Source organism: Silurus meridionalis, chromosome 3 (genome assembly GCF_014805685.1).
Source record: "Silurus meridionalis isolate SWU-2019-XX chromosome 3, ASM1480568v1, whole genome shotgun sequence".
Classification (NCBI taxonomy): domain Eukaryota; kingdom Metazoa; phylum Chordata; class Actinopteri; order Siluriformes; family Siluridae; genus Silurus; species Silurus meridionalis.
This window is the reverse complement of record NC_060886.1, coordinates 20,896,258-20,917,584: the sequence shown is the minus strand read 5'-3', so window position 1 is coordinate 20,917,584 and position 21,327 is coordinate 20,896,258. Positions and strand designations below refer to the sequence as shown.

General features: G+C 34.7%; 1 protein-coding gene across 2 annotated transcripts in view; it reads left to right on the top strand.

Annotated features, from left to right (window-relative positions):
* LOC124382693 (inactive dipeptidyl peptidase 10-like) overlaps positions 1-21,327 on the top strand; it is an 89,065-nt gene that overhangs the window by 40,917 nt on the left and 26,821 nt on the right. For both annotated transcript variants that reach the window (XM_046844845.1, XM_046844846.1), the window contains exons 2-3: positions 13,354-13,468; positions 14,253-14,348. In XM_046844845.1, the coding sequence (XP_046700801.1) occupies positions 13,354-13,468; positions 14,253-14,348 (211 nt within the window). The remainder of the gene's footprint in view (positions 1-13,353; positions 13,469-14,252; positions 14,349-21,327) is intronic.

The following is a 21,327-nucleotide window of genomic DNA, read 5'->3' as shown; positions in this document are numbered from 1 at the left end:
TCTAACTAAAAGATACAACTTTTCAGCTTCATTGTTAAGTGTAATACATACTTGGATAAACTGGTATATACAGTAATCTTTACATTATTTTGATCACTTCCGTCAGTCTAATTGATGATTTGAAGTGTATAATAATACAGTATGTTTACTGCCATAAATACCAGGAAGAGAACAGAAACCTTTCTTGAAAACTTACTCTTACACAAGCAACAAGCACATGCACCTATGTAGAGAGTAGAGATTAGGAAGCATTTCTAAGGTTTCTACTTTCACAGGATGATATTCCCTATTAGGCTATCTGTGATTGATTGAGCAGTAGGTTTGAATATCAGCTGAGATGGCTCAAGTAAATTCGTTTAAAAATAGAGATGCATGGCTCCATTTCCCGGTTGGTGACATTTCTACATATTGGTCTGGCTGGCCATACAGTTAAACAACACAAAATCTGATTCTTAGTTTACTGTTGCATAAAATTAGATTTCTATTGCTGTTCACTGAAGGATTCCGATAGAATCTTAAATAAGCTAGTGCTTTGACCAAAGAGTACTGACTTTGAGCTCCTTATAAATTGATTACATTTAACAAGTTAAAACCAGAAAAAAAAAACAACAACAGGTGAACTAATGAGGAGTTAAATTAACATGGATTTGGCTGATTTTACAGGTTCAGTCATGTGTTGTGATATGTGACAGGATATAATATAAAAGGCGAGACTGTGATGTGTTTTTTAATATGAGTGTAGTGAATAGGTAATTTCTACTCTCTCAACTGTATCTGCATCAAAAAGTGTCACAATTCTGCTGTTCAGGTCTGATCACTTGAACATCATATTTTAAAAGAAACCTTGAATATGAATTTACACTACATATAACCTGAAAATCCTTCTGAATTCTAAAGTGAATGAAAGCACTTAAAAAGACAATCCGTGGCATTAAAGTGTAAAATTATATGTTGCATTCATGGATATACAAGAAAACTATTTAAAAAAAACTTTTTAAACAACTTAAAAAGAAATGCTCGTGATCTGCAAAACTGTACAGTTCAGTTTCACCTCTTGGAAACAATAATGTTGGCAAAATATACTGAAAGTTGCAACAATTGCAAATTGCTCCCATACCACAGGAAAGATTATTGCAGCATTTTGTCAGCCTGTGGGTGATCACTAAGTCACTAAATACAAAAACATATACTGTAGTTATAAAGACTAGATAGATGAAGTGTGCAATGTAATAACTGTAGTCATGTAGTTTTTAAAAGAAACAGCCGATATCCAGCTTATCCTCTTCCACGTAAAGTTTGCTATTTTAGCTGTATAAAATGATATTTATATATATAACATTTCTTTATTTATAAATGTTTCACATAATATACAATACTGAGCAAAATCTCTTGTAAAGACATTCTGTAAAGCAAAGATACTTTCAACAACATTATAGCACCACCCGCTAAACTCGCTCTGGACAGGTAAACACGCTGCAGAATGAAAAAATGGAGAAACAGGGAGACAACAGCTTCCAAAGATTCATAGACAGGGCTTCCATAGATTCAGCCCAAAGAAAACAACAAAACGTTTATAAAGTTTGGCATCATTTCAAAATAAAAGAAAACACCATACAGTGTGTTTACTTTTTTCTTTTAAAGAGTAATCTAATTTATTTTTATGTTTTTATTTATGTTTTTACTTATATATTTGTATTTAAATTTTTATGTAATATGGCATTTAAATGCACTAAATAGGTTTAGTTTCTACTGATATCCTCATATGCACTTTAAGCAATAATATGTAAATTCTTTCTAAAAAGGAAACAAATTACTTGATTAAGTAAATAAGTTAAATTCCAAAATACAAATTAACTTCTTTTATATTTAGAATTTAGTATGCTGGGGGATTTTCTGTTAAACATTTTTTTTGTGTAACGTTCTTTTATAGACACAATTTACGTGACTGAATTTGTGCTGTTGTTAGAATGTAAGTGTTATTAGCAGAAAACATAACACATGACTCATTTTTGTCCAAAAGTGCAATGCCCCTTGAGGTTTTAGATGAATGTTTCAGCTTTTCACTAGCTTCACAAATAATCAAACAATTATTTTGATGGAATTGAGGTCGAGTGATTTCTCTGACCCATGTTCCATTACGCTCACTGAACAGGTCACATACAGTCCTGGGAATTGGCTCTTACACGTGTCACCCAGGAACATGGGAGTGTCATCATGCACTGTTTGGACACCCAAAAGATAATCTAAGAGCCTGGCCAATTTTATAAATAAAATATATTAATTGAGGCAAACAAATTATTAATATTGTTTAATAAATATTGTGCAATAGGCTATATCTATCTATCTATCTATCTATCTATCTATCTATCTATCTATCTATCTATCTATCTATCTATCTATCTATATATATATATATATATATATATATATGAGGCTATATATATATATTTCACCTCCTGGAGGCTTTTGGCTTCATGCTTTGGAGTGCTGCCAGATGAGGTTATGCCAGTGCTGTAATCATGAGCCTCCCCTCTCTCAGCCATGCCAAGGAAATTACACATCAATGATCTTGAAAATAAACATCAGAAATGCATCAGCAAGAAATACCTTACACAGCGACCATAGTTCAAGTGCTCATTCTCATTGAACCCCACCGCTGACTATAATATTGTTCAAAGAGTGAGTGTGTGCATTGATGCATTGTTTTGTTTTCGCATTTACCATATTTGTGCAGGATGAGACCTGATTTTTCTTGCTATTGAAAACAAAAGCATCATTCAGAATTATAAAACAGTATGTGAGTATATATACTGAATATATAAAGGTCACAGTAATATTCGTAAGAAGTTATGACTTGATCATTATTGCAGTGATTAATATGTTTTAGTTGGCAAAAAAATCTTTTACCCTGAACAGTGTAGCTTTTCATTACCTAAGCAACTATGTTGGAAGATGAATCCTGTGGTCATGAAAAAGATCTTACTGTATTTCCAAACGGGCAATTTAATAGCCTGTGAAAAAAACAAGGGGATTGTTGAAATGACTGGAATTGTGGAAATGTCCAATACACTGTTATCAACTCTAAAGAATCTCTCTTTTGCCAAGAAAATCTTGATTGATTGTGATCTAAAGGATTTGATAATGTAAGTTGTTCTAGATACAGGCACCACACCAATATAAATGTAAATGTAAATATAAATGGACTAAACAGCTGTGTGGCCACAAAAAAGCCACTTGTTATTGAGGCTAATTGGGGGAAGAAATCACATGAGTTTGCTAGGAAGCATGAAGATTGGACTGTGGAGCAAAAGGAAAAAAAACTTAATGTGGTCTGATAAGGGCATTTACGTAGGAAAGAAAATGCATGAAGGGATGTACCCATCATGCATAGTGCCTCCTATATATGACTCTGAAAACAGTGTTATAATCTGGGGTTGCTTCAAGTGGTCAGGTCTCGGCTCAGCAAAATTATGCAGCAGTAAAATGAAGCACCAGAATGTAGTGAATGACCAGGTCATCCTATCAGTGGATTTTTTTCTTTTACGTTAATTGGCCACTACAGAGTCCTGACCTTAACCCCATTGAGAGATGCTGGGATGTGCTGGACTTTATATATTCAATACACTTTTCTGTCCTTGGCCGATATACATACACATATATTACTCTTTCAAAATTGCTTTATTTAAATGTTTGAATATTCACAGAGAAAGTCTGATTAATACCTAAGAACTAGTGACTGTAATTTTAAATGCACAGTATAAGTATCTGTGTGTGAGAAAGTATTGTGTTCACGTACTTACAATGAGCTGCACACTGAAATGTCAGAATCTTAGGAAATCGTACAGACTGTGATCACTGCAGCTCTCCACCAAACTCAAAGGATTTAGAGCTTCAAAGCATTTGAGCTGAGAGCTCTGACCCCCTCGTTTCCTCTTACTCTTTGCAAATCTTACTTTAGCAAATGCGCCGAGAGCATGTCTATGCCGTGGCGCAACATAACCGGATACAAACCATTCAAACATCCTCTTCCACTCCCACACTCACATTGATATCCTAACATACAACTTGCTAATCATCTATTTTATTTACTGTGCACCACAGCCTCATACACCTATGACTGGATCATCCATGTCACACATTATATAAGGTATAAAATCATACAGAATGACATATTACCTGGAAATATTCAGCCAGGGAAATACAGTAGCACAATTGGTGAGAAAAAAGAAACAGTAAAGACATCCAAGTTGAAAAAAGTGGATAGACTTTCCATGTTGGAATTGAAGCATTATAGCATCACTGAGGTTGAAGCTGGACCAGGAACTCTCAGGACAGTTTGCAGATTAGTCCTTCTTCTTTGTATTATTTATTTTTACATTTATAAAAGAAATGTGCACAATTTATTCCTTATTCAATGTATTTGATAGTTGAATTTGGTCCTTTATATTTGGATCCATTACAAACCGTATTTTTTATTTGAAATATTGTTTAAACATAAACTTAAGCATTGCATTGTTAGCAAGTGTGTACAGTTATTGATGATATGATATGATATGATATGATATGATATGATATGATATGATATGATATGACATTATATTTTGTGCTCTCTTTATGGCCAGCTAGGGATTAAGCTAGGTCATAAATATGCCTTTTTGCTCAATCATGTAATTTACTGTTGAGATAAACTTATGTAGAGTTTACTTGTAGTACACATACATTTTGAATGAAAATAGTACATAAGTACACATCAAATACACATAACATTTAATGTCTGAAGTTCTTGGTTCCTAAATTTCAACAAATCCCTGCTCAACATGTCTTTATATTAAACATATAGAAATAGTAAATAGCTGTGTACCTAAACTAAATGTAAGCATGTAGAAGGGTAGTCAGATAGGTATTTAGGTTAAACAGTGTGTGAAGCATGGTTCTCTAACAAGGCTTAAGAGCCTCTTATTGTGAAAATCCATACCTAGTTGTGGAGGTTGTGTGACTTACAGCCATGTGTGAAGCTGGGTCATATTTTCCTAGGAGGTCACAGCCCCTTTTGCATATAGTGATTACTGATGAGCAAAAGTCTTGGGTGATATTTTTGTGTTCAAACCAGTAATTGTGCAGTCACAATGTTGGCAATTATAATCACAGTCAAACAGGGCATTTTGAAGCTGCTTTTTCAGAAATTTTCTGAACCCCAGGCACGTTTCAACTCCAGCTTCTGACCTCTCATCTAGTGTAGTATAGCATTCTGGTCTCTGTGCTAAAAATCAGAGTTTGAGCGGGACAAGCATATCAATGCAGGGATTTAAATATCCCAAGACATGTGCTGGTGAGCAGCTGATTTTTAATACAAGATTACACAGAGAATATCACTAGCCATTCTAATGACCTTATAATCGTATATCATTCATTTATTTCCTCATTCATTCATTCATTCATTCATTCATTCATTCATTCATTCATTAATTCATTCATTTTCAGTTAAACCTTGAAAATCATTCATCTTCTTACAGGTGAAACCCCCAGAAAAAAAACAGGCTTATAAAGCAGTAAGTATATATTTTCTTAATGACAATCTGAGACTAAAATCAGCACTTTTTTCCTCTAAATTGACACATTTTCTCAGGAAAAGAACTCAGCATTTTCACTCAGTGATGGTGTGGAGAGTGATATAAGTGTGGTGGTGGATAATTGGTGCTGTTAGTTGGTGCTTATTCTGCCTGCATGTGATGTACTGTCTAAAACTCTGACCCGAGGCATGCATTAGAATGTTTTATTATAATTAAATGCAGCATAAAGAGCGAGTATTTTTGTACCTAATAAGACACTGTGGGGTGGGGGGCTCTGGTCAGCATTATACAGTATGGGAGAGGGGGTTTGCACATTGTGAGGGAGCGAGAGATATTCAAAACTCAATCCTTTTATGTAGCACTAGTACAGTTCTATGATTAGCAATTAGCAGTGAATAATTAAACCGTACATTTCACTTTTTACAGTTTTTAATAGATAGACATTCACCACATTTTGCACAATAATACAATCAGAAACCACAATGTTTCTGAACCCAGAAAGTTACACTCACACACACAGAAATCTGTAGGTGAAATGGTGGCTGTGTTTGTGTATGTGTGTGTGTGTGTGTGTGTGTGTGTGTGTGTGTGTGAGAGAGAGAGAGAGAGAGAGAGAGAGAGAGAGAGAGAGAGAGAGAGAGAGAGAGCAAAAGTCTGTGTGTGTGTGTGTGTGCGCATGTCCCCGTCCACTCAGACATTTCAATATAGCAGACTTGATATATGCTAAATGTCAGAAAACAAGTCTTTATGTTCAGACTTTTTTCAATATCTCAATGCTAAATTCCAGTGTGAAAAACTCAATCTTTTATTTCTTTCCATTCAATAAACGTCAGAAATGAAGAACACAACCTGCAAGGGAAATTCCTTTTTTCTTTGATATTGAATAGAATAAATGCTAAAAATTCACATCCTCTCTCAGACTGAATGCTAGAGTCACAGAGGTCTGCTGTGCTCCGCTCTTAAGTTAAAGAAGCTATTCACTCTGAATCGGCTTCTTCTTCAGCATTTGCGTTCATGACGGCTGAAAGGGATTAAGATTTGATGTGATAGCAATAATAGGATGTTGGAATGGCAGTAATGAGGGAAGGAGGAGAAAAGATTAATCCTGTGTTAGGCAGTAATCTTTCCGTCCGCCCGCATGTCTGACCATGCGCTCAGCAAGGTCGGACAAGTGGGCGCTGGCTAAAAATAGGTTACTTATTAACCGTATACACACACACACACACACACACACACACACACACACACACACACACACACACACACACGTGGGTGTGCTGTCACCTACTGTATGTATCTATCTGTATCTATATGCATAGTAACTTAGTTACTCATTGACAAGAAAAAAAGACAGGCGGATTTATAGAACTGTCTCACATTAGCCAGTTCACATCAATCCAGCTGTATATACAATAAAGAGGAAGGTCAATGCTGTAGAAAATCCTGCATTCAATATTCACTGGCATTCGATTGTCGAACAGTAAAGCATGAATGTCATATCGTGAATGCCTAGTGAAGGTTATAATATGAAAAATGAAAATTGGAACACAGTAAATTCTGAACATAGTAATTCGATATTGTAAATACATCACAATACACTGGCAGCAGTGGTGGAGAAGGTGCTAAGAAATTCTGCTTAAGCAAAAGTGAAAGTCAAATTAGACCAACTTGAGCCCTGAACATGCAAATTAGATGGGGGTCATGCCTTCTAAGAAAGGCAAAAGAGATGGCTCATTTTTGTACAAATCTTTTTGGAACATTTAATTGAGGTTGGGTCAAGGGGTGATGACACTCAAATGCTATAGGGCTAACTGCATCATCTAACTTTAAAGGGTTACTACACATGATATATATATATATATATATATATATATATATATATATATATATATATATATATATATATATATATATATACTGTATATATATATACTATATATATATTTCTTTCTATGTTGATGACTTAATTGAAGACTAACCACTAATTGAAGACATTTTTCCTTGGAATGTAATTAACACATTAAATATCCAAGTATTCAATTTTAATAATACTTAAGTAAAGAAATGAAGTACTACAACTCAAAAACAATTTGTGTTACGATATAAGAGCAATAGATTAAATAGTTATATTTTTCTATTTAATTGTTATTCAGCACCACGTTTGTTCTTTCCGTACCAGTTAGGCTGATTTATTGTGAACTAAAAAATAAATAACAAATAAATCTGTAATCCAACATAATAATTTCCAGGGTTTGACTGCCATTGTGTATGTATTATTTTTAATTTATTTCTATTTTTAAGATGCCTTAAGATTTAATTTAAAATCTAAATAAATTAAAATGTAACTTTACCATCCTGGTATTCTGTCCTCGAGCAGCAATACAGAGCAACCGAACACACTCAACACTTTTCAGCATTTTTCAGATGCACCAGCATGCTGGGTATTAGATTAGATTAAATCACCCTTCATTAAATGACAGAGCTATGTTACTGAATCTAAATGAACTCAATAATAGTGTTGGCATGAAGAGGTACTTTAACCAAATGTTCCATTTCTATATCACATACACTCTTCCACTACCAAATTACACAGCTAATTACTAATGCAATCAAATACCAGGAAATAATAGGATGGTGAAAAGTAAAAAAAAATTCTTATTATTTCTGGTATTTGTGCGAGTGCCTTCGATTTGAAATAAAATGATGACAATGATGTTTAAAATCAATAATATAAAGTCTACTTTCAATTACCATAGTTTCAAAACACTACAGTGTTTTCCCCAAACTAATCTTTAGCTTAAGTTTATGAAAGATACACAGATTTTCCCTGTACTAGAAAAAGACAAAAAAAAAAATCCCTACACCCTCCAAAAATTCTTCCATTTGGACAAAATAGCCCAATTTTCTGTTCTAAATATTCACTATAATTATTAATAAAAATAAATAAATAAATAATTATTAATAAAAAAAAAATCAAGTATATATTATTAATTAGTACTTTTTAGTAAGGAAACGTTATAAATAATAGAAAAATGTAATAACCCATTTAAAATGCATGCAAAATCTCATGCATGCAAAATATCTGACCGTTTCCTGGGTTCCAAGAAAACATAATATACGATGCTAAAGAACGAGGTAGCTAGCATAATAAAGCTTATAACAAGCTAATTAGCTCATTAAGCACATTCATGCAGTTGGAAAAAACGACCCTGGGATTTCCATGTATTTTTGTGCAATTTTTTTGCTGTGCATTACAGTTTTCTGGGGAATTTGAAATTAAGGCAAATTGTGTGTTTTTCTGCAAATTGTATAGGAAAGAAAATGCAAAAGTACAAATGGTTCATGAAAAAGCTTAACAACAGTTTTAAACTGTTTTGGCTGATCTTACCTCACAATGTCGAGCTTTTCTTGAAAGGTCTGTCTTGTAAATGTTCTTGTAAGTATACAGTATATGCGACCAAATCAATTTCTTCTCCTCTGTCAGCCATTGTGTAAAAAAGCAGGTATTAAATCCACATGAACATATTTCAATTTATTCATTTTGCTACAGATGCAATTAGCAAACTATAACTGTTGCACTCTCTGACCATCCAATCAAAGTATGTGAAAACATTTAGGGCTAGGCACCTGCAGGTGCTGACTCTGAAGGCCTTACAGCAGACAGATACCTTTGGCCCCAGCAAAGCTAAAATCTGTTTGGACAGAAACTCCATCCACAATTTACACTTAGATGTGTTGCTTCTCGATAAAGAGAATAGACTATCGGGGATAATTTAATACATATTCATGGACAAAAATATATTCAAATGAAAGTCGGTGATTCAGATCAAGAAGGTCCTTCTGGCCCTGACGACTCACCACTGCAGTAATGGCTATTTGAGATACAACTTTACAGATGCTTGGGATCTTCTCTGGTGAAACCCTGTCAGACCTTTTAATGCATCGATTTTTTGCTGTTTGTTTTACCTTAGGTCTTGTCTTAAAGTGTCTTGAGGTCATGTAATTTACTTATTGTATTGTATTTCAGGTTGTTTGTCCTGTGGTGTGATTAAATGTCTTCCAGCAAGTTTAAATCTCATGGCTAAAGCTGTGTTGTTAAAGCATTTCTGTTAAAAGTATTCTTCTACTGCTGTAACATCAGTGACATTATCGAACAAGAAAGCTGAGCAGAATTCAATGACAGCCATGCATTCTTCATAGATTAATTGTGTTGAGTTATGAGCATTACAATTTCTTTGACTTTCAATATTTCAAATATGGTTAATCGTTTTATCTGATCATTTAGACTAGTTATATTTCCTTTATAGAATGATTTGTGGTGGGGCAGAATTCAGCTGATCAGTGATTACAATCGTTTAGTCTTTGCATATCACATGACCAACATTCATTTATAAATTCATTTATCTTCAGTATCTGCTTTATTTTGGTCAGAGTTAGGGTGTCTAGAGCATAGGGAACACTGGGCTTGATGCAAGATTACACCATTAAAGATCATTTAAAGACCATTAAACATCACAGATCACCATGCAAAGGAAAACTCTTAATCTCATGAGAAAACTCATGCTAATGTTCATGCCTAGAGTAAGTTTAGAGTCACATTTTTAAGGTGAATGTTTTTTAGACATGTGAAGAAAAATTTGATGAAATCCACTCAGACACTGGGAAAACATGGATAGAACCTCTAAATAGACAGCAACCCCAGTTTGGAATCAGATCTGTGCTGCAGCAAGGCGAACTCCTGCAACACCATGCAAACTTAATATCTACATTTTTTTTGTCAAACATAGAACAACATTAATCCTGTTAAGAGTATAAAGATATAATGCTGACAGCATCTATTGTATATTATGCAGTATACTAGTTTTTCCAAGCTTCACTTTCACAGGAATCACACTGCATCAGTTTCACGCAAAGAATGGCAAAGCAGCGATGCTCTAAATATACCATGTAATTTTATTCTACTGCAGAGGTGGCAGGCCTGATAGGTTTAATTACTATGATCTACTTTTCTTACGGATTATGGTGTGCTTGCATTTTACTGGGAATGAAATGTCTTCCAATGCTCCTATAGTGAAAACAATTTCTTTAGGTTTGAGGGATTAGGTTTAGGTTTGAAGGAATTATTGTTGGTTGCGGTGTGTTAGCAGCTGGTAGATCTGTTAGCGCAGACAGGCGGATAGCATACACACACATAGCATACTCTCCCTTTCTTTCTTTCTGCCAGGTGTATATTTATGGCTCTTTCTCCCTTTGCAAAATAACACAGTGATGGCAGGAGAAAGAAAGAAGCACATTTGGAAGATATAGTGCAGCCCTGACAGAAAATCAAACATGAGAAAGTGAGAGACTCCGAGAGAAAAAGAGGGAATCTGTGTACATGAAATGGATGTATGGGCCTGTCTGAGTGACCTCGGCTTTATAGCCCTGCTGTTTGTTTGGACTGTAAATTGTAATGAACGCCTGGATTTTGGTATGACCAGTGTGTGTGTGTGTGTGTGTGTGTGTGTGTGTGTGTGTGTGTGTGTGTGTGTGTGTGTGAAAATTACTGTATGCCTTCACAAGCTCATGTAATGCACTTTCATTCTTTCTAGCTTACACACCTCATTATAAATGATTCCTAGCAAGAAGTGGGGGAAGGAGAAAAAAAGATAATCACACGTTCTTCAATTCATAACCACTGTCATTTCACAAGGACACAGTCTCCTACATGCATACATGCACACACACACACACACACACACACACACACACACACACAACTTTGTAGCAAGTCTGGATGCATATTGAGGCCAGAAGAAACCTCTCTGTAAAGCAGCTTTTACAACAAAAAAAGCTGTTTGACTCATACTGCAAACAGTCAATCACAAATGATTGTTTTTTGTGTGACATGTAAGAAAATGGGATTTTGAAAATGGCCTTACAACGAAACAGACCTGGCATCATTTATTTTAAATTTTAAAATAAATGATTTATTTTAAATATACAAAATAAGCCTTGTTTACTTAAAAAAAACCATTTCTGGATAAAAACGCAACACATCGAGATTGTACAATGGCATTGCAGGTAACACCAGACAGCTTCAAAGTCCCCAGCTTAGTCATGAACTCTGGTCACGGCGTCTGCATAATTACACATCACCATGTTTGTGTGAGATTCCTAAATTTTTTCCAGTTTCCTCTCACTTTCCGAAAACAGCTTGATCAGTGGATTGGCCATACTAAGTTGCCCTTAGGTGTGCGTGTGTGCGCATGATGTATTCACCAGGATCTGCTTTGGATCTGCGGCCAACCCAGCAGATGCAAAGCAGAAACCATTTTACTAAAGATGATGAAATTAATGATTGTCCACATAAAAGTGCAAGTGTCAATACTCCTGAGACAGGTCTTAAAAGGATTTGTGGTCAGGTGGACCACTTTAGGTGGTCCAAGGTGCAGTTTAGCCAGATGTTATTAAAATCATATTTCACAATAAAAAAACCCTCATGATTAGAGGTCACCAGATATCGGCTATATTCTGAAATCAGGGCAGCCGATGGCTGATATATGACTAAGATTTTTTTTTGGCCAACAACAATACAGTTCAAAAAAGTTATTCTTATTCTCTCTCCAAATGTTATTGCATCAAATTAAATATATACGGCTGGATTAAGAATGATGTCGAATTGGCGGTTTTGCTCGTCTGCAAGAAAGAACTCAGATTCTGTATTCGGCTTAGCGAATGGGCACATGAAAAAAAGTGAAACTGACAAAGTCAAACAATGACGGAGAAAAGAAGGAACGGCCACACAACTGTTCTCATTCTTGCTCTTGTCTTTGCAACTTAGCAGACATGATTTAAGAAAGTGCAAAATGTACACAAACGGTTTGGTGTGTCACAATGGCCTGCCTAATAATCGGCCTAATTTGCAGCACAATCGGCCAATCGCGATTGATAAAAAAAAAAAGCCAAAAATCGAACCAATTAATCGGCCTCTATCTCATGAAAAAATTACATCAAAACTGCAATAACAGGCAGCATAATGAATAGTGGATAGCAATGAATGGCTCTAGGAATATGCATCATGCATGACTACTGTATGAATGCTGAATATAAATGCAGAAAAACAATAGAAACATGACAAATCTGTTGGGGAAAGCAGTATTTTCTTTAGATGTTGTGGTAAACTACAATAAAAATTTAAAATTTTACTTTTCTTACGTTTTGAACTAACCAAACATTCACAGACATTAAGTGACATTAAATTGTGGCATGACAATCAGAAACTTCTATACCTGTGATTATGTCCAGAGCTGTCTTCTTATATGTAAACATGAAAAATTACACTTGACTGCAGTTGGAAAGAGAAAATGATTTTTGTGTCCTTTTTCATGGACAAAGCGAAAAAAAAAAAAAGAAAAATCAACATTTTATTGAATATGTATGTAAAATTATGTGACACACAAAAAAAGCTTCTAACTATATTATTGCATCATCCTGAAAGATTCTTGTCGTGACTTTTTGTGTAGTCCAGATGAATTATGATTTGCATTGCAGGCTGTGTGCAACAAACAATAACAGGCTGATACTTAATACACAGATGGGGTTTTGTAATGTCCCGAGGCACATTGGGCAGACAGAAAACACACATGCATGCTTCAACAGTTTGAAACATGGATCCGCATAATCACGCCCTCGAACCATCTACTTAATCTCTAAAGAACATTTCTGCTGAGAATAAGGCATGAGTATTGATTGCATTTCTTTTTTTCCTGTGAACTAACTCTTTCTGTCTTGCTCTCTGTAGGACCTGGGTGGAGTAAGTCCTCATCAGAGAAACTGGAAGGGAATAGCCATTGCTTTGTTGGTCATTCTGCTGGTGTGTTCGCTCATAACCATGTCGGTCATCCTCCTTACTCCAGGTAGTAATGCACACACACAGAATCATCATTTATGTGATTATAATCAAAATCATGATTTTTTTTCTAAGAAAAAATGCGTTTTCCAGTTGTGGTACTTTATTAATTTCAAAAAATTAAATAATATTATGAATAACCAAATAAACAAACTATTAAAAACATTTAAATAAAGCATTAATAAAAGAAAAACTGGCATCGAAAGAGAGCTTCTGGATAATGTTTCATGCATAATGAATAATCCCAAGTTCTAAATTGCTTGCTTGTACCAAACCCATCCAATTTTACATTTACACACTCCCACAAATAACAGTTAATGAGATTGAAGAAGCTATCAATATGATGTAAACAGAGGCCTTGTTTGTGTGTGGAATATATTTAATAGATTATCTTTTACATGTAATTAAATGTGGATTAGGAGGAATAGCCTATTAAAATAAACATCTAAATAGGTAATTATGTTAAGATATTTGCTGACAAATATTTAGCTTTGTAGATTAAAGACATTATTAGCCTAATGTACGTGAATATTAATTGACGTACTCTGATAGACACATTTTGGATAAAAATATTCTCCAATTATAATCAAATTAGCTGTGATGTCCCTAAAATAGCCAAATTAAATAAACTGGATTTCTATTCAGGTTATATTCAGGTTTTTCACAACTAAACTGAACAGAGGAAAATGTTTGTATCATCAACCTTGATTTTCCCTGAATAGTTTTATTTCTCATGAGGTTGCATTTGTATTGTGTTTTGTGTGTGTGGTGTGTGCATGTGCATTTGACAGCGGACACTTTGGCTGGACGTGACACTAAGCTGACAGTGGAGGATCTGTTTAGTCCTGATTTCTATGTGCACGATCCTGAAGCTCGTTGGATAAATGGTAAGACAATCAACATTGGAACGGACATTTTACATAACTTTTTTTGCTGTTTAGTACGCACAGTCAAAAATACTGTTACCACAAAGTTGGAGGCACACAATTGTATAGCATGTGTTGAAATATAAAGGTATGGTTTAAATGGGTTGAGTGGAAGCCTTGACCTTTTTTTGGAACACTGGCTGTACCCCACGCCTACTCACCTTACATCAGTTCTTGACTTTATTAACACCTCGTTGACGAATAAGCACAAATCTCCACTACCGCACACCAAAATCTAGTGGAACATCTTTCCAACAACCAATAGGGACTAAATGTGGAATGGGATCTGTGATGTATTTTATTATATGTGGATTGGATTTGAAAGGAATCAGAGGGGTGATTTGATATTTAATCAAAATAGGATTGTTAGATAATATTAAGAACATTTACCTCGCAAATAATGTATTTAATATTCAAAAGGCATATATGAATCTTATGCTCAGGTGTCCATTAACTATATATTTATATACATACATGCAGTGTTGTGCTAGTTACTAAAAAATAGTAACTAGTTACAGTTCCTCGTTACTTCATTCAAAAAGTAACTCCATTACTTTGTTGATTACTTACACCAAAAAGTAACGCGTTACTGTTAAAAGTAACTTTTTTAGTAACTTTTTTTAAAGAACCTTTTTTAATGTTTCCATTAATGCCCTTTTATGCGTTATGATCTATACAAACACAAAACTGACTTAAACACAGAGTAATTTTTAAACATTATTTTATTAAAGTCACACCAGCACAAACTGAATATATCACAAGGATTTCTGAAATAAATAACAGAACAAGCTGAATAATATATTCAGGATCAGAAACTAAAGTGGCTTCTGCTGTTGTGTTAAGCTCTTAAAAATGTTCCTTTCACAGCTTAAGTATGAAAACTATCAACAATGTAGAACAGAACACCAGGTTAGCTTCTAGCTTCTAGCATGGGGTTCCTGGAGGAGCTTCAACAGATTGGAGTTTTTGTCTTTATACTCAACTAAAGTAAAATAATGAGCATATTTCTACTTTGAGAAACTCGTCTTGCTCTCGCCTCGACTCGCCGTTACTGCCGCATAGACCTGAATAAACAGAGACACGCCCACAGTACGTCTTCTTCGTGTATACAGTGGTTCATTACCAATCCTACAATGCGTCCTGCTGTAAACAGGTTAGACTGTAGTCTACATTTCAGCCGGAATGAATTCATTTAAAAAAGTAATGGGTAACGCATTATACGGTAACGGTAATGCGTTACCCATTACTTTTTTAAATGAATTCATTCCGGCTTTACTTTATTTTAAAAAGTAACGTGTTACAGTATTAGTAACTGTCAAAAGTAACTTCGTTACAGTAACGCGTTACTGCCCAACACTGTGTATATATATATATATATATATATATATATATATATATATATATATATATATATATATATATATATACTGTATGACTAAGAATTAAAACATGACCATTTTTATAAACCTGTGATTTGTCTTGCCAGAGCTTTTGTTATAGAAAATGACTCAAATCCATTTTGACTGTTTTTCAACTTTTTTTGCGACAGTAATGCTGCTCAATTAAAAATTGGGAAAAAAAAAAGTGAAAAGAAAAAAAAAAATCAGTTGGATGTTTTTATCACCATTTCTTTTTATCACTATTGCCTGTTGTTCTGGGCTCTCACAAATCCATCTGCTAGAATTTCAGCTAGTGTCACATGGGGATTTAGGAGACAGACGCTGATGAGACCTCTGTTGACGTTAGCTTTGCTGAGTGCATTAAAGGCTCAAAGTGGGTGCCTGGCAGGACACCTTTGAACCCTAAAATGAGAAATGGGACATCTTACAAACTTGAGGACCTTGTGCACACACAAATGAGCCCTAGAAGACTTCCACTACAACAGGACCTGTGAATACTGAATAGTGAAGAACTTTATTTGAGGCTTTATTCGGACACTATGCTATTTATCGTATCCCATGTTAATGTTTTAGGGGAGGTCCAGTTGTTGTATGCTTGTGATTGAACCCTTGAACAAAACATTTTACATGTGCTATTTCAGTTGAATGACTGATAACACGCATGATTTTTTTCCCCACCACAAGTCTATAGGACTTGCAGGTCTTACTTCTACCTAAAATTCAGTAAAGAAGCTGACTAAAACCCCTCACAGACCCATTTGAGGGCCTCAGTGAGTGACAGCAGGGCTAATAGCTTGATTTACAGCATGCTTTAGTGAAGCTAGTGTCAGTGTCCTGAAAGCTGTCACTTTCTCATTCTAAGCATTATGATAGATGGAGCAGAGGGTTTTACTTGTGTTGCGAGTGCTTGTCTGTTGTATGATTAGTGTGATGTGTATGTGTGTTGGATTTGATGTATTTTGGTTTAGTGATAAAATTGAGGTCTGTAGGGCAGTGGTAGAAAGAGAGTGAGAAAAATGATTCAGTGTGTGTGTTATGTATTCACTCAGATTTCTAAACAACAGAAATTAAAATATAGTTATGTATGTTTAACTCTATTTTGTGCAGACACAAACAAAATTTAAGTCCAATTTAATTGAGATATATTGCTGATTTGGCTGGGCCTGAGCCATTTTTGCTTTTTCTCCAACTTGCAGTCAGTGCTTTTTGCAGTTAGAAATGAATGTGTCTGCTCTGATATTGGCCGAACAGCACAACAGGGGTGTCTAACACATTTGGGAAAGAAATTGGATACTACCTTTTAGCTCGAACTGCTACCCAAATGTCCTTTCCCATTTCTTATAACCCGGTTTTGCAAATGTACACCCCACTCTACTTATATTACTTTACTGCAACATAACAACCAAAATAGAGCATACTGTGTTTATTTTTATCAAAAAAATTTAATAAAATTATTTTATATATTTATATAAAATATATATATATATATATATATATATATATATATATATATATATATATATATATATATATATATATATATATATATATATTACTTCGTGATTAATCGTACCTTAATACGACTTAATACGCAATATGGATGCTATATGCAAATGTATGTTTATTATTACTAAACCATACTCAATATCGATCATGAAGACAAAATATTCATGCAAAAGTAATTATGGTGTCTTAGATTTAGTAAATCATCAGGAGACCAAATGGAACTTTTGCTATGTTTCCACACAGATTGTTTTAATTGCCAGATGTGTGTTTCATGGCAGATTTTGGTGCTTGATATATATATATATATATATATATATATATATATATATATATATATATATATATATATACATACACCACATTTTACTTGGACTTGCAAATAAATAAAAAAAATTAAAGCGAATTAAAGACTCACATAAAGTACACAGGAAAATGTAAAAAACATTTGTTCAATTAGCCAGACGGTTATTTCTACATGAAGTCTATCTAAACTAAGTGTAATTAAATTGTATATAATTATGAAAATGGGACCAGTGCTAAGGGTGTGCACTGTGTTGTATTATATGTGGGTTGGATTTTAAAGAGTTCAGAGGGGATGACTGGACATTACCCAACAATCCTAATTTGATTGCATCATTAAATTAACCTCATTAATAATGTGTTTAACCAAAACCAATTCATTTTTACAATTCATTTTGAATTGTAGTTATTTGAACTTATACCACAACGGTATACACCAATATACTTTATTTTATAAAGTTTAAAAAGGGGGTATGTGTGTGTAAACTTCAGTAACCTTTACAACTGGAAATGGATTAAGCAGGTCTGTCTGTAAATAAGGCCCACTCTAATAGTTTTCTGCTACACAGCTGAAAACATTTACAGATAATAGGACTGCACATGCAAAGGAACCTGAGTTATAGCTTGCTGCCCTCCCTTCCACTGCATGACAGAACGTGGTATTGTGCTTTCAGGTTTTAGCCCTGAGTGGAAATAGCTGTAGGTTAGATGGAGTACAACATTTCTGGAAGGCTTTCCAATTTCATTTGGAAAGCTTTCAAAATGAATAATCAATACATTAATGGAGAGGTTAACCCACAATTTACTCATAGTCTTTAACTGATCAATATGGCAGGAAAAATCAGATACCGGGCACTGCAAATACAAATATATATATAAAATGGTGCTGAAAGTCACTGACTCGTTTCAGTAAAGCAAATACAGATAAACCAAGCCTGTGTGTTTGTGTGTTTGTGTGTGTGTGTGTGTGTGTGTGTGTGTGTGTGTGTGTGTGTGTGTGTGTGTTGTGTTCCAAGCAGTGTGTGTCTCGGTGTGTAAGCTTAATTAGAGTAAATGCTAAAAAAGGGAGAATGTGAGAGATGTCAAGTTTTACACCTGAGCTAGAACTCAGACAATCCCTAAAAATACCTAGACTATGCTGCAACATTTTTTAACAGCATAATTAAATGAAATGCAAAGTGCATATAAATATACAAATACAATTTTAACCATTTCCAAAAGAGACTGATGATTCAAAAAACAATGCAGATATATCTTCAGCCACCAAACAGTAAAACAGACTACAAACATAGAACATAGCTAGAATAGAGTCATGTATTCGCAGTCACTGGGAATGTCTTGTTATATTTACATTTACATGTATGACATTTAGCAGACGGCCTTGTCCAGAGCAAAGTACTCCGCTGTTCAGACAGTTAGGAGAAGTTAATTCCACCACCTCAGTGACAGAGAAGAGCCTTGAGGTGTACTTACCTCTTACCCTGAGAGAAGGTGGTACCAGTTGAGCAGTGCTAAAGGATCTCAGGAAGCAGTTTCTCCTAGTTTAAATACCAGGAGAAAATGCTCAGCAAGAATTTTAGTCCATTCAACAAAAATGTTGTGAAAATATTCTGGTACTAGGAACATGTCATTATAAGGTAGCAAATATAAAGAAAAAAGAAGAAAAAAGAACATGAATGAAAAACACAGGTTGGTGAATAGCTTAGACACCATTTTAAATCTATTTTCTTGCTCATCTAAGATTGTTTGCATTAATACTTGGGATAAAAAAAGCTAAAAATGTTTGTTTTCTAGAGCATTTGATTGCAGTTTACATAACCAATAAACCATGAAAAAAAATTTGGGAATCTTTTGATTGAATTGTATATACTGTCATTCAAAACCTCTTAAGTACAGTTATTAGTTGCTTGCAGCTCCAAGGTTACTGGCTCAATCCTGAGTTTGGATTACTGACGGTGTTTGTAGGGGACCTCTCCATGATCTTCTGGTCTCCTCATGATACCCTGCTGCACTGGTATCCTGTAGAAGGTATACAGAATTCCTGCCCTTTCTTTATACCGGATTTACTGCAACAATAACAAGAATAAACAGTATATCGTTAATGTGATTAATATGTTTCAAATGGCAATAATTATTTTTTACTCTGATGCATTGTGTAGCTTCTAATTGCTTAAACAATCATATTAGAAGACAAATCACGTGGTCATGGAAAAATCCTTTAAAAATCCATTATTAAAAGCTCTAAAGATAGGATGGAACTCTCAGAGCCAAAGATATATGGAAAAAAAATGATTTCAAATACATAAAGAAGTCACATTATAATTATTATTATTATAATTATTATTATTATTATTATTATTATTATTATATGACTTATAGGGTTTTAATTAAACAGCTGTGTGGCTAAAAGCAAGGCTCTCATTAATGAGGCTAACTGATAGGATGAATAAAAATTGGACTGTGAAACAATAGTAAAAGGACATGCATTCTGATGAGTTCAGATTTACCCTGCTTTACAGCAATGAGCAGGGTTGAAAGAGAATTGTATAAATCGTTGCAACTGTCATGGATAGTGCCACCTGCACAAGCCTCTAGAGGCAGTGTTATGATTGGAGGTTCCTTCAGGTCTCGGCTCCGCAACATTATGCAGCAGCAATAGTAAGCTCAGTAATAGAATGTATTGAGTGACCAGGTCGTCCGAACAATTGATTTTATTTCATCACTGACAGCATATTCCAGGATGACAATGCAAATCTTTTGTCAGGCTCAGATTGCGAAAGAATGGTTCAGGGAGCATGAGAAATCATTTTCACACATGAATTGGTCACCACAGAATCCTGACCTTGACATTGTACCTAACCCTAAACTGAAAGTCTTTGGGATGGGCTGGAGTACACTTTATGGAGTTGTTATTGGGTTGCAGAAACCTTTGCATTAGTAGAGGGAGAGACAGAAATTTCTAGAAATTTAAATAGGAAGTAGGTGGAGCTTCACATGTAGTCTTTCACACACCTTCAGAATTTTGAAACTAATGTAATTCAATTACACAGTCATATGATAAATATCACAATATTTAGAATACCATGGTCAGTCCTAGTGTGTTATTTTTCATCTGAGCTGGATGACAATAAAAAGCACCATTCTGTTTCACTGTAATGTTTGCCATTGTTCATCTTGGCAGTGAGAATTGAGAGTGAGAGGCAAATCAAGAGAATTAAAATTAATGCTTGATTAAAATGTGTGTGTGGTGGGGGGCTTGTACAAGAAGAATGTTGTATTTTTGTGTCACCAGAAAAATAATATAACATTTGTATATCTAAGAGTTGTATGAAATGAGCAAAAGCTATATATTAATAGTGTGCATGTGATTGCATGGTCATTGTGTTTGGATCTGGCAGATGACTGTGCGTGTGTCTATATATGTGTGTGTGTGTGGGAGAGGTATAGGGGAGGGCTCTAGTGGAGTGAGAAATGTGCAGTCATCGGTTGTTATGGTAACAGGATAGAGGGAATAGGCATGTGGGGCATTCAGGTCTTTTTTTGGCGGTTGCATGAATATTTCAGTGGGTCATTTCCCTTATAAGCATGTGTGTGTTGAGAGAGAAACTGATTTCCTGGTTTGTGTGTGTTAACAAAATTAGTTTGGTTGTTGCATGTGTGGAAGGAATGAGGGCTGGTAGAGTTTGAAGGGACGAAAAATGTCAGATTTATTACACACACACACACATATACAC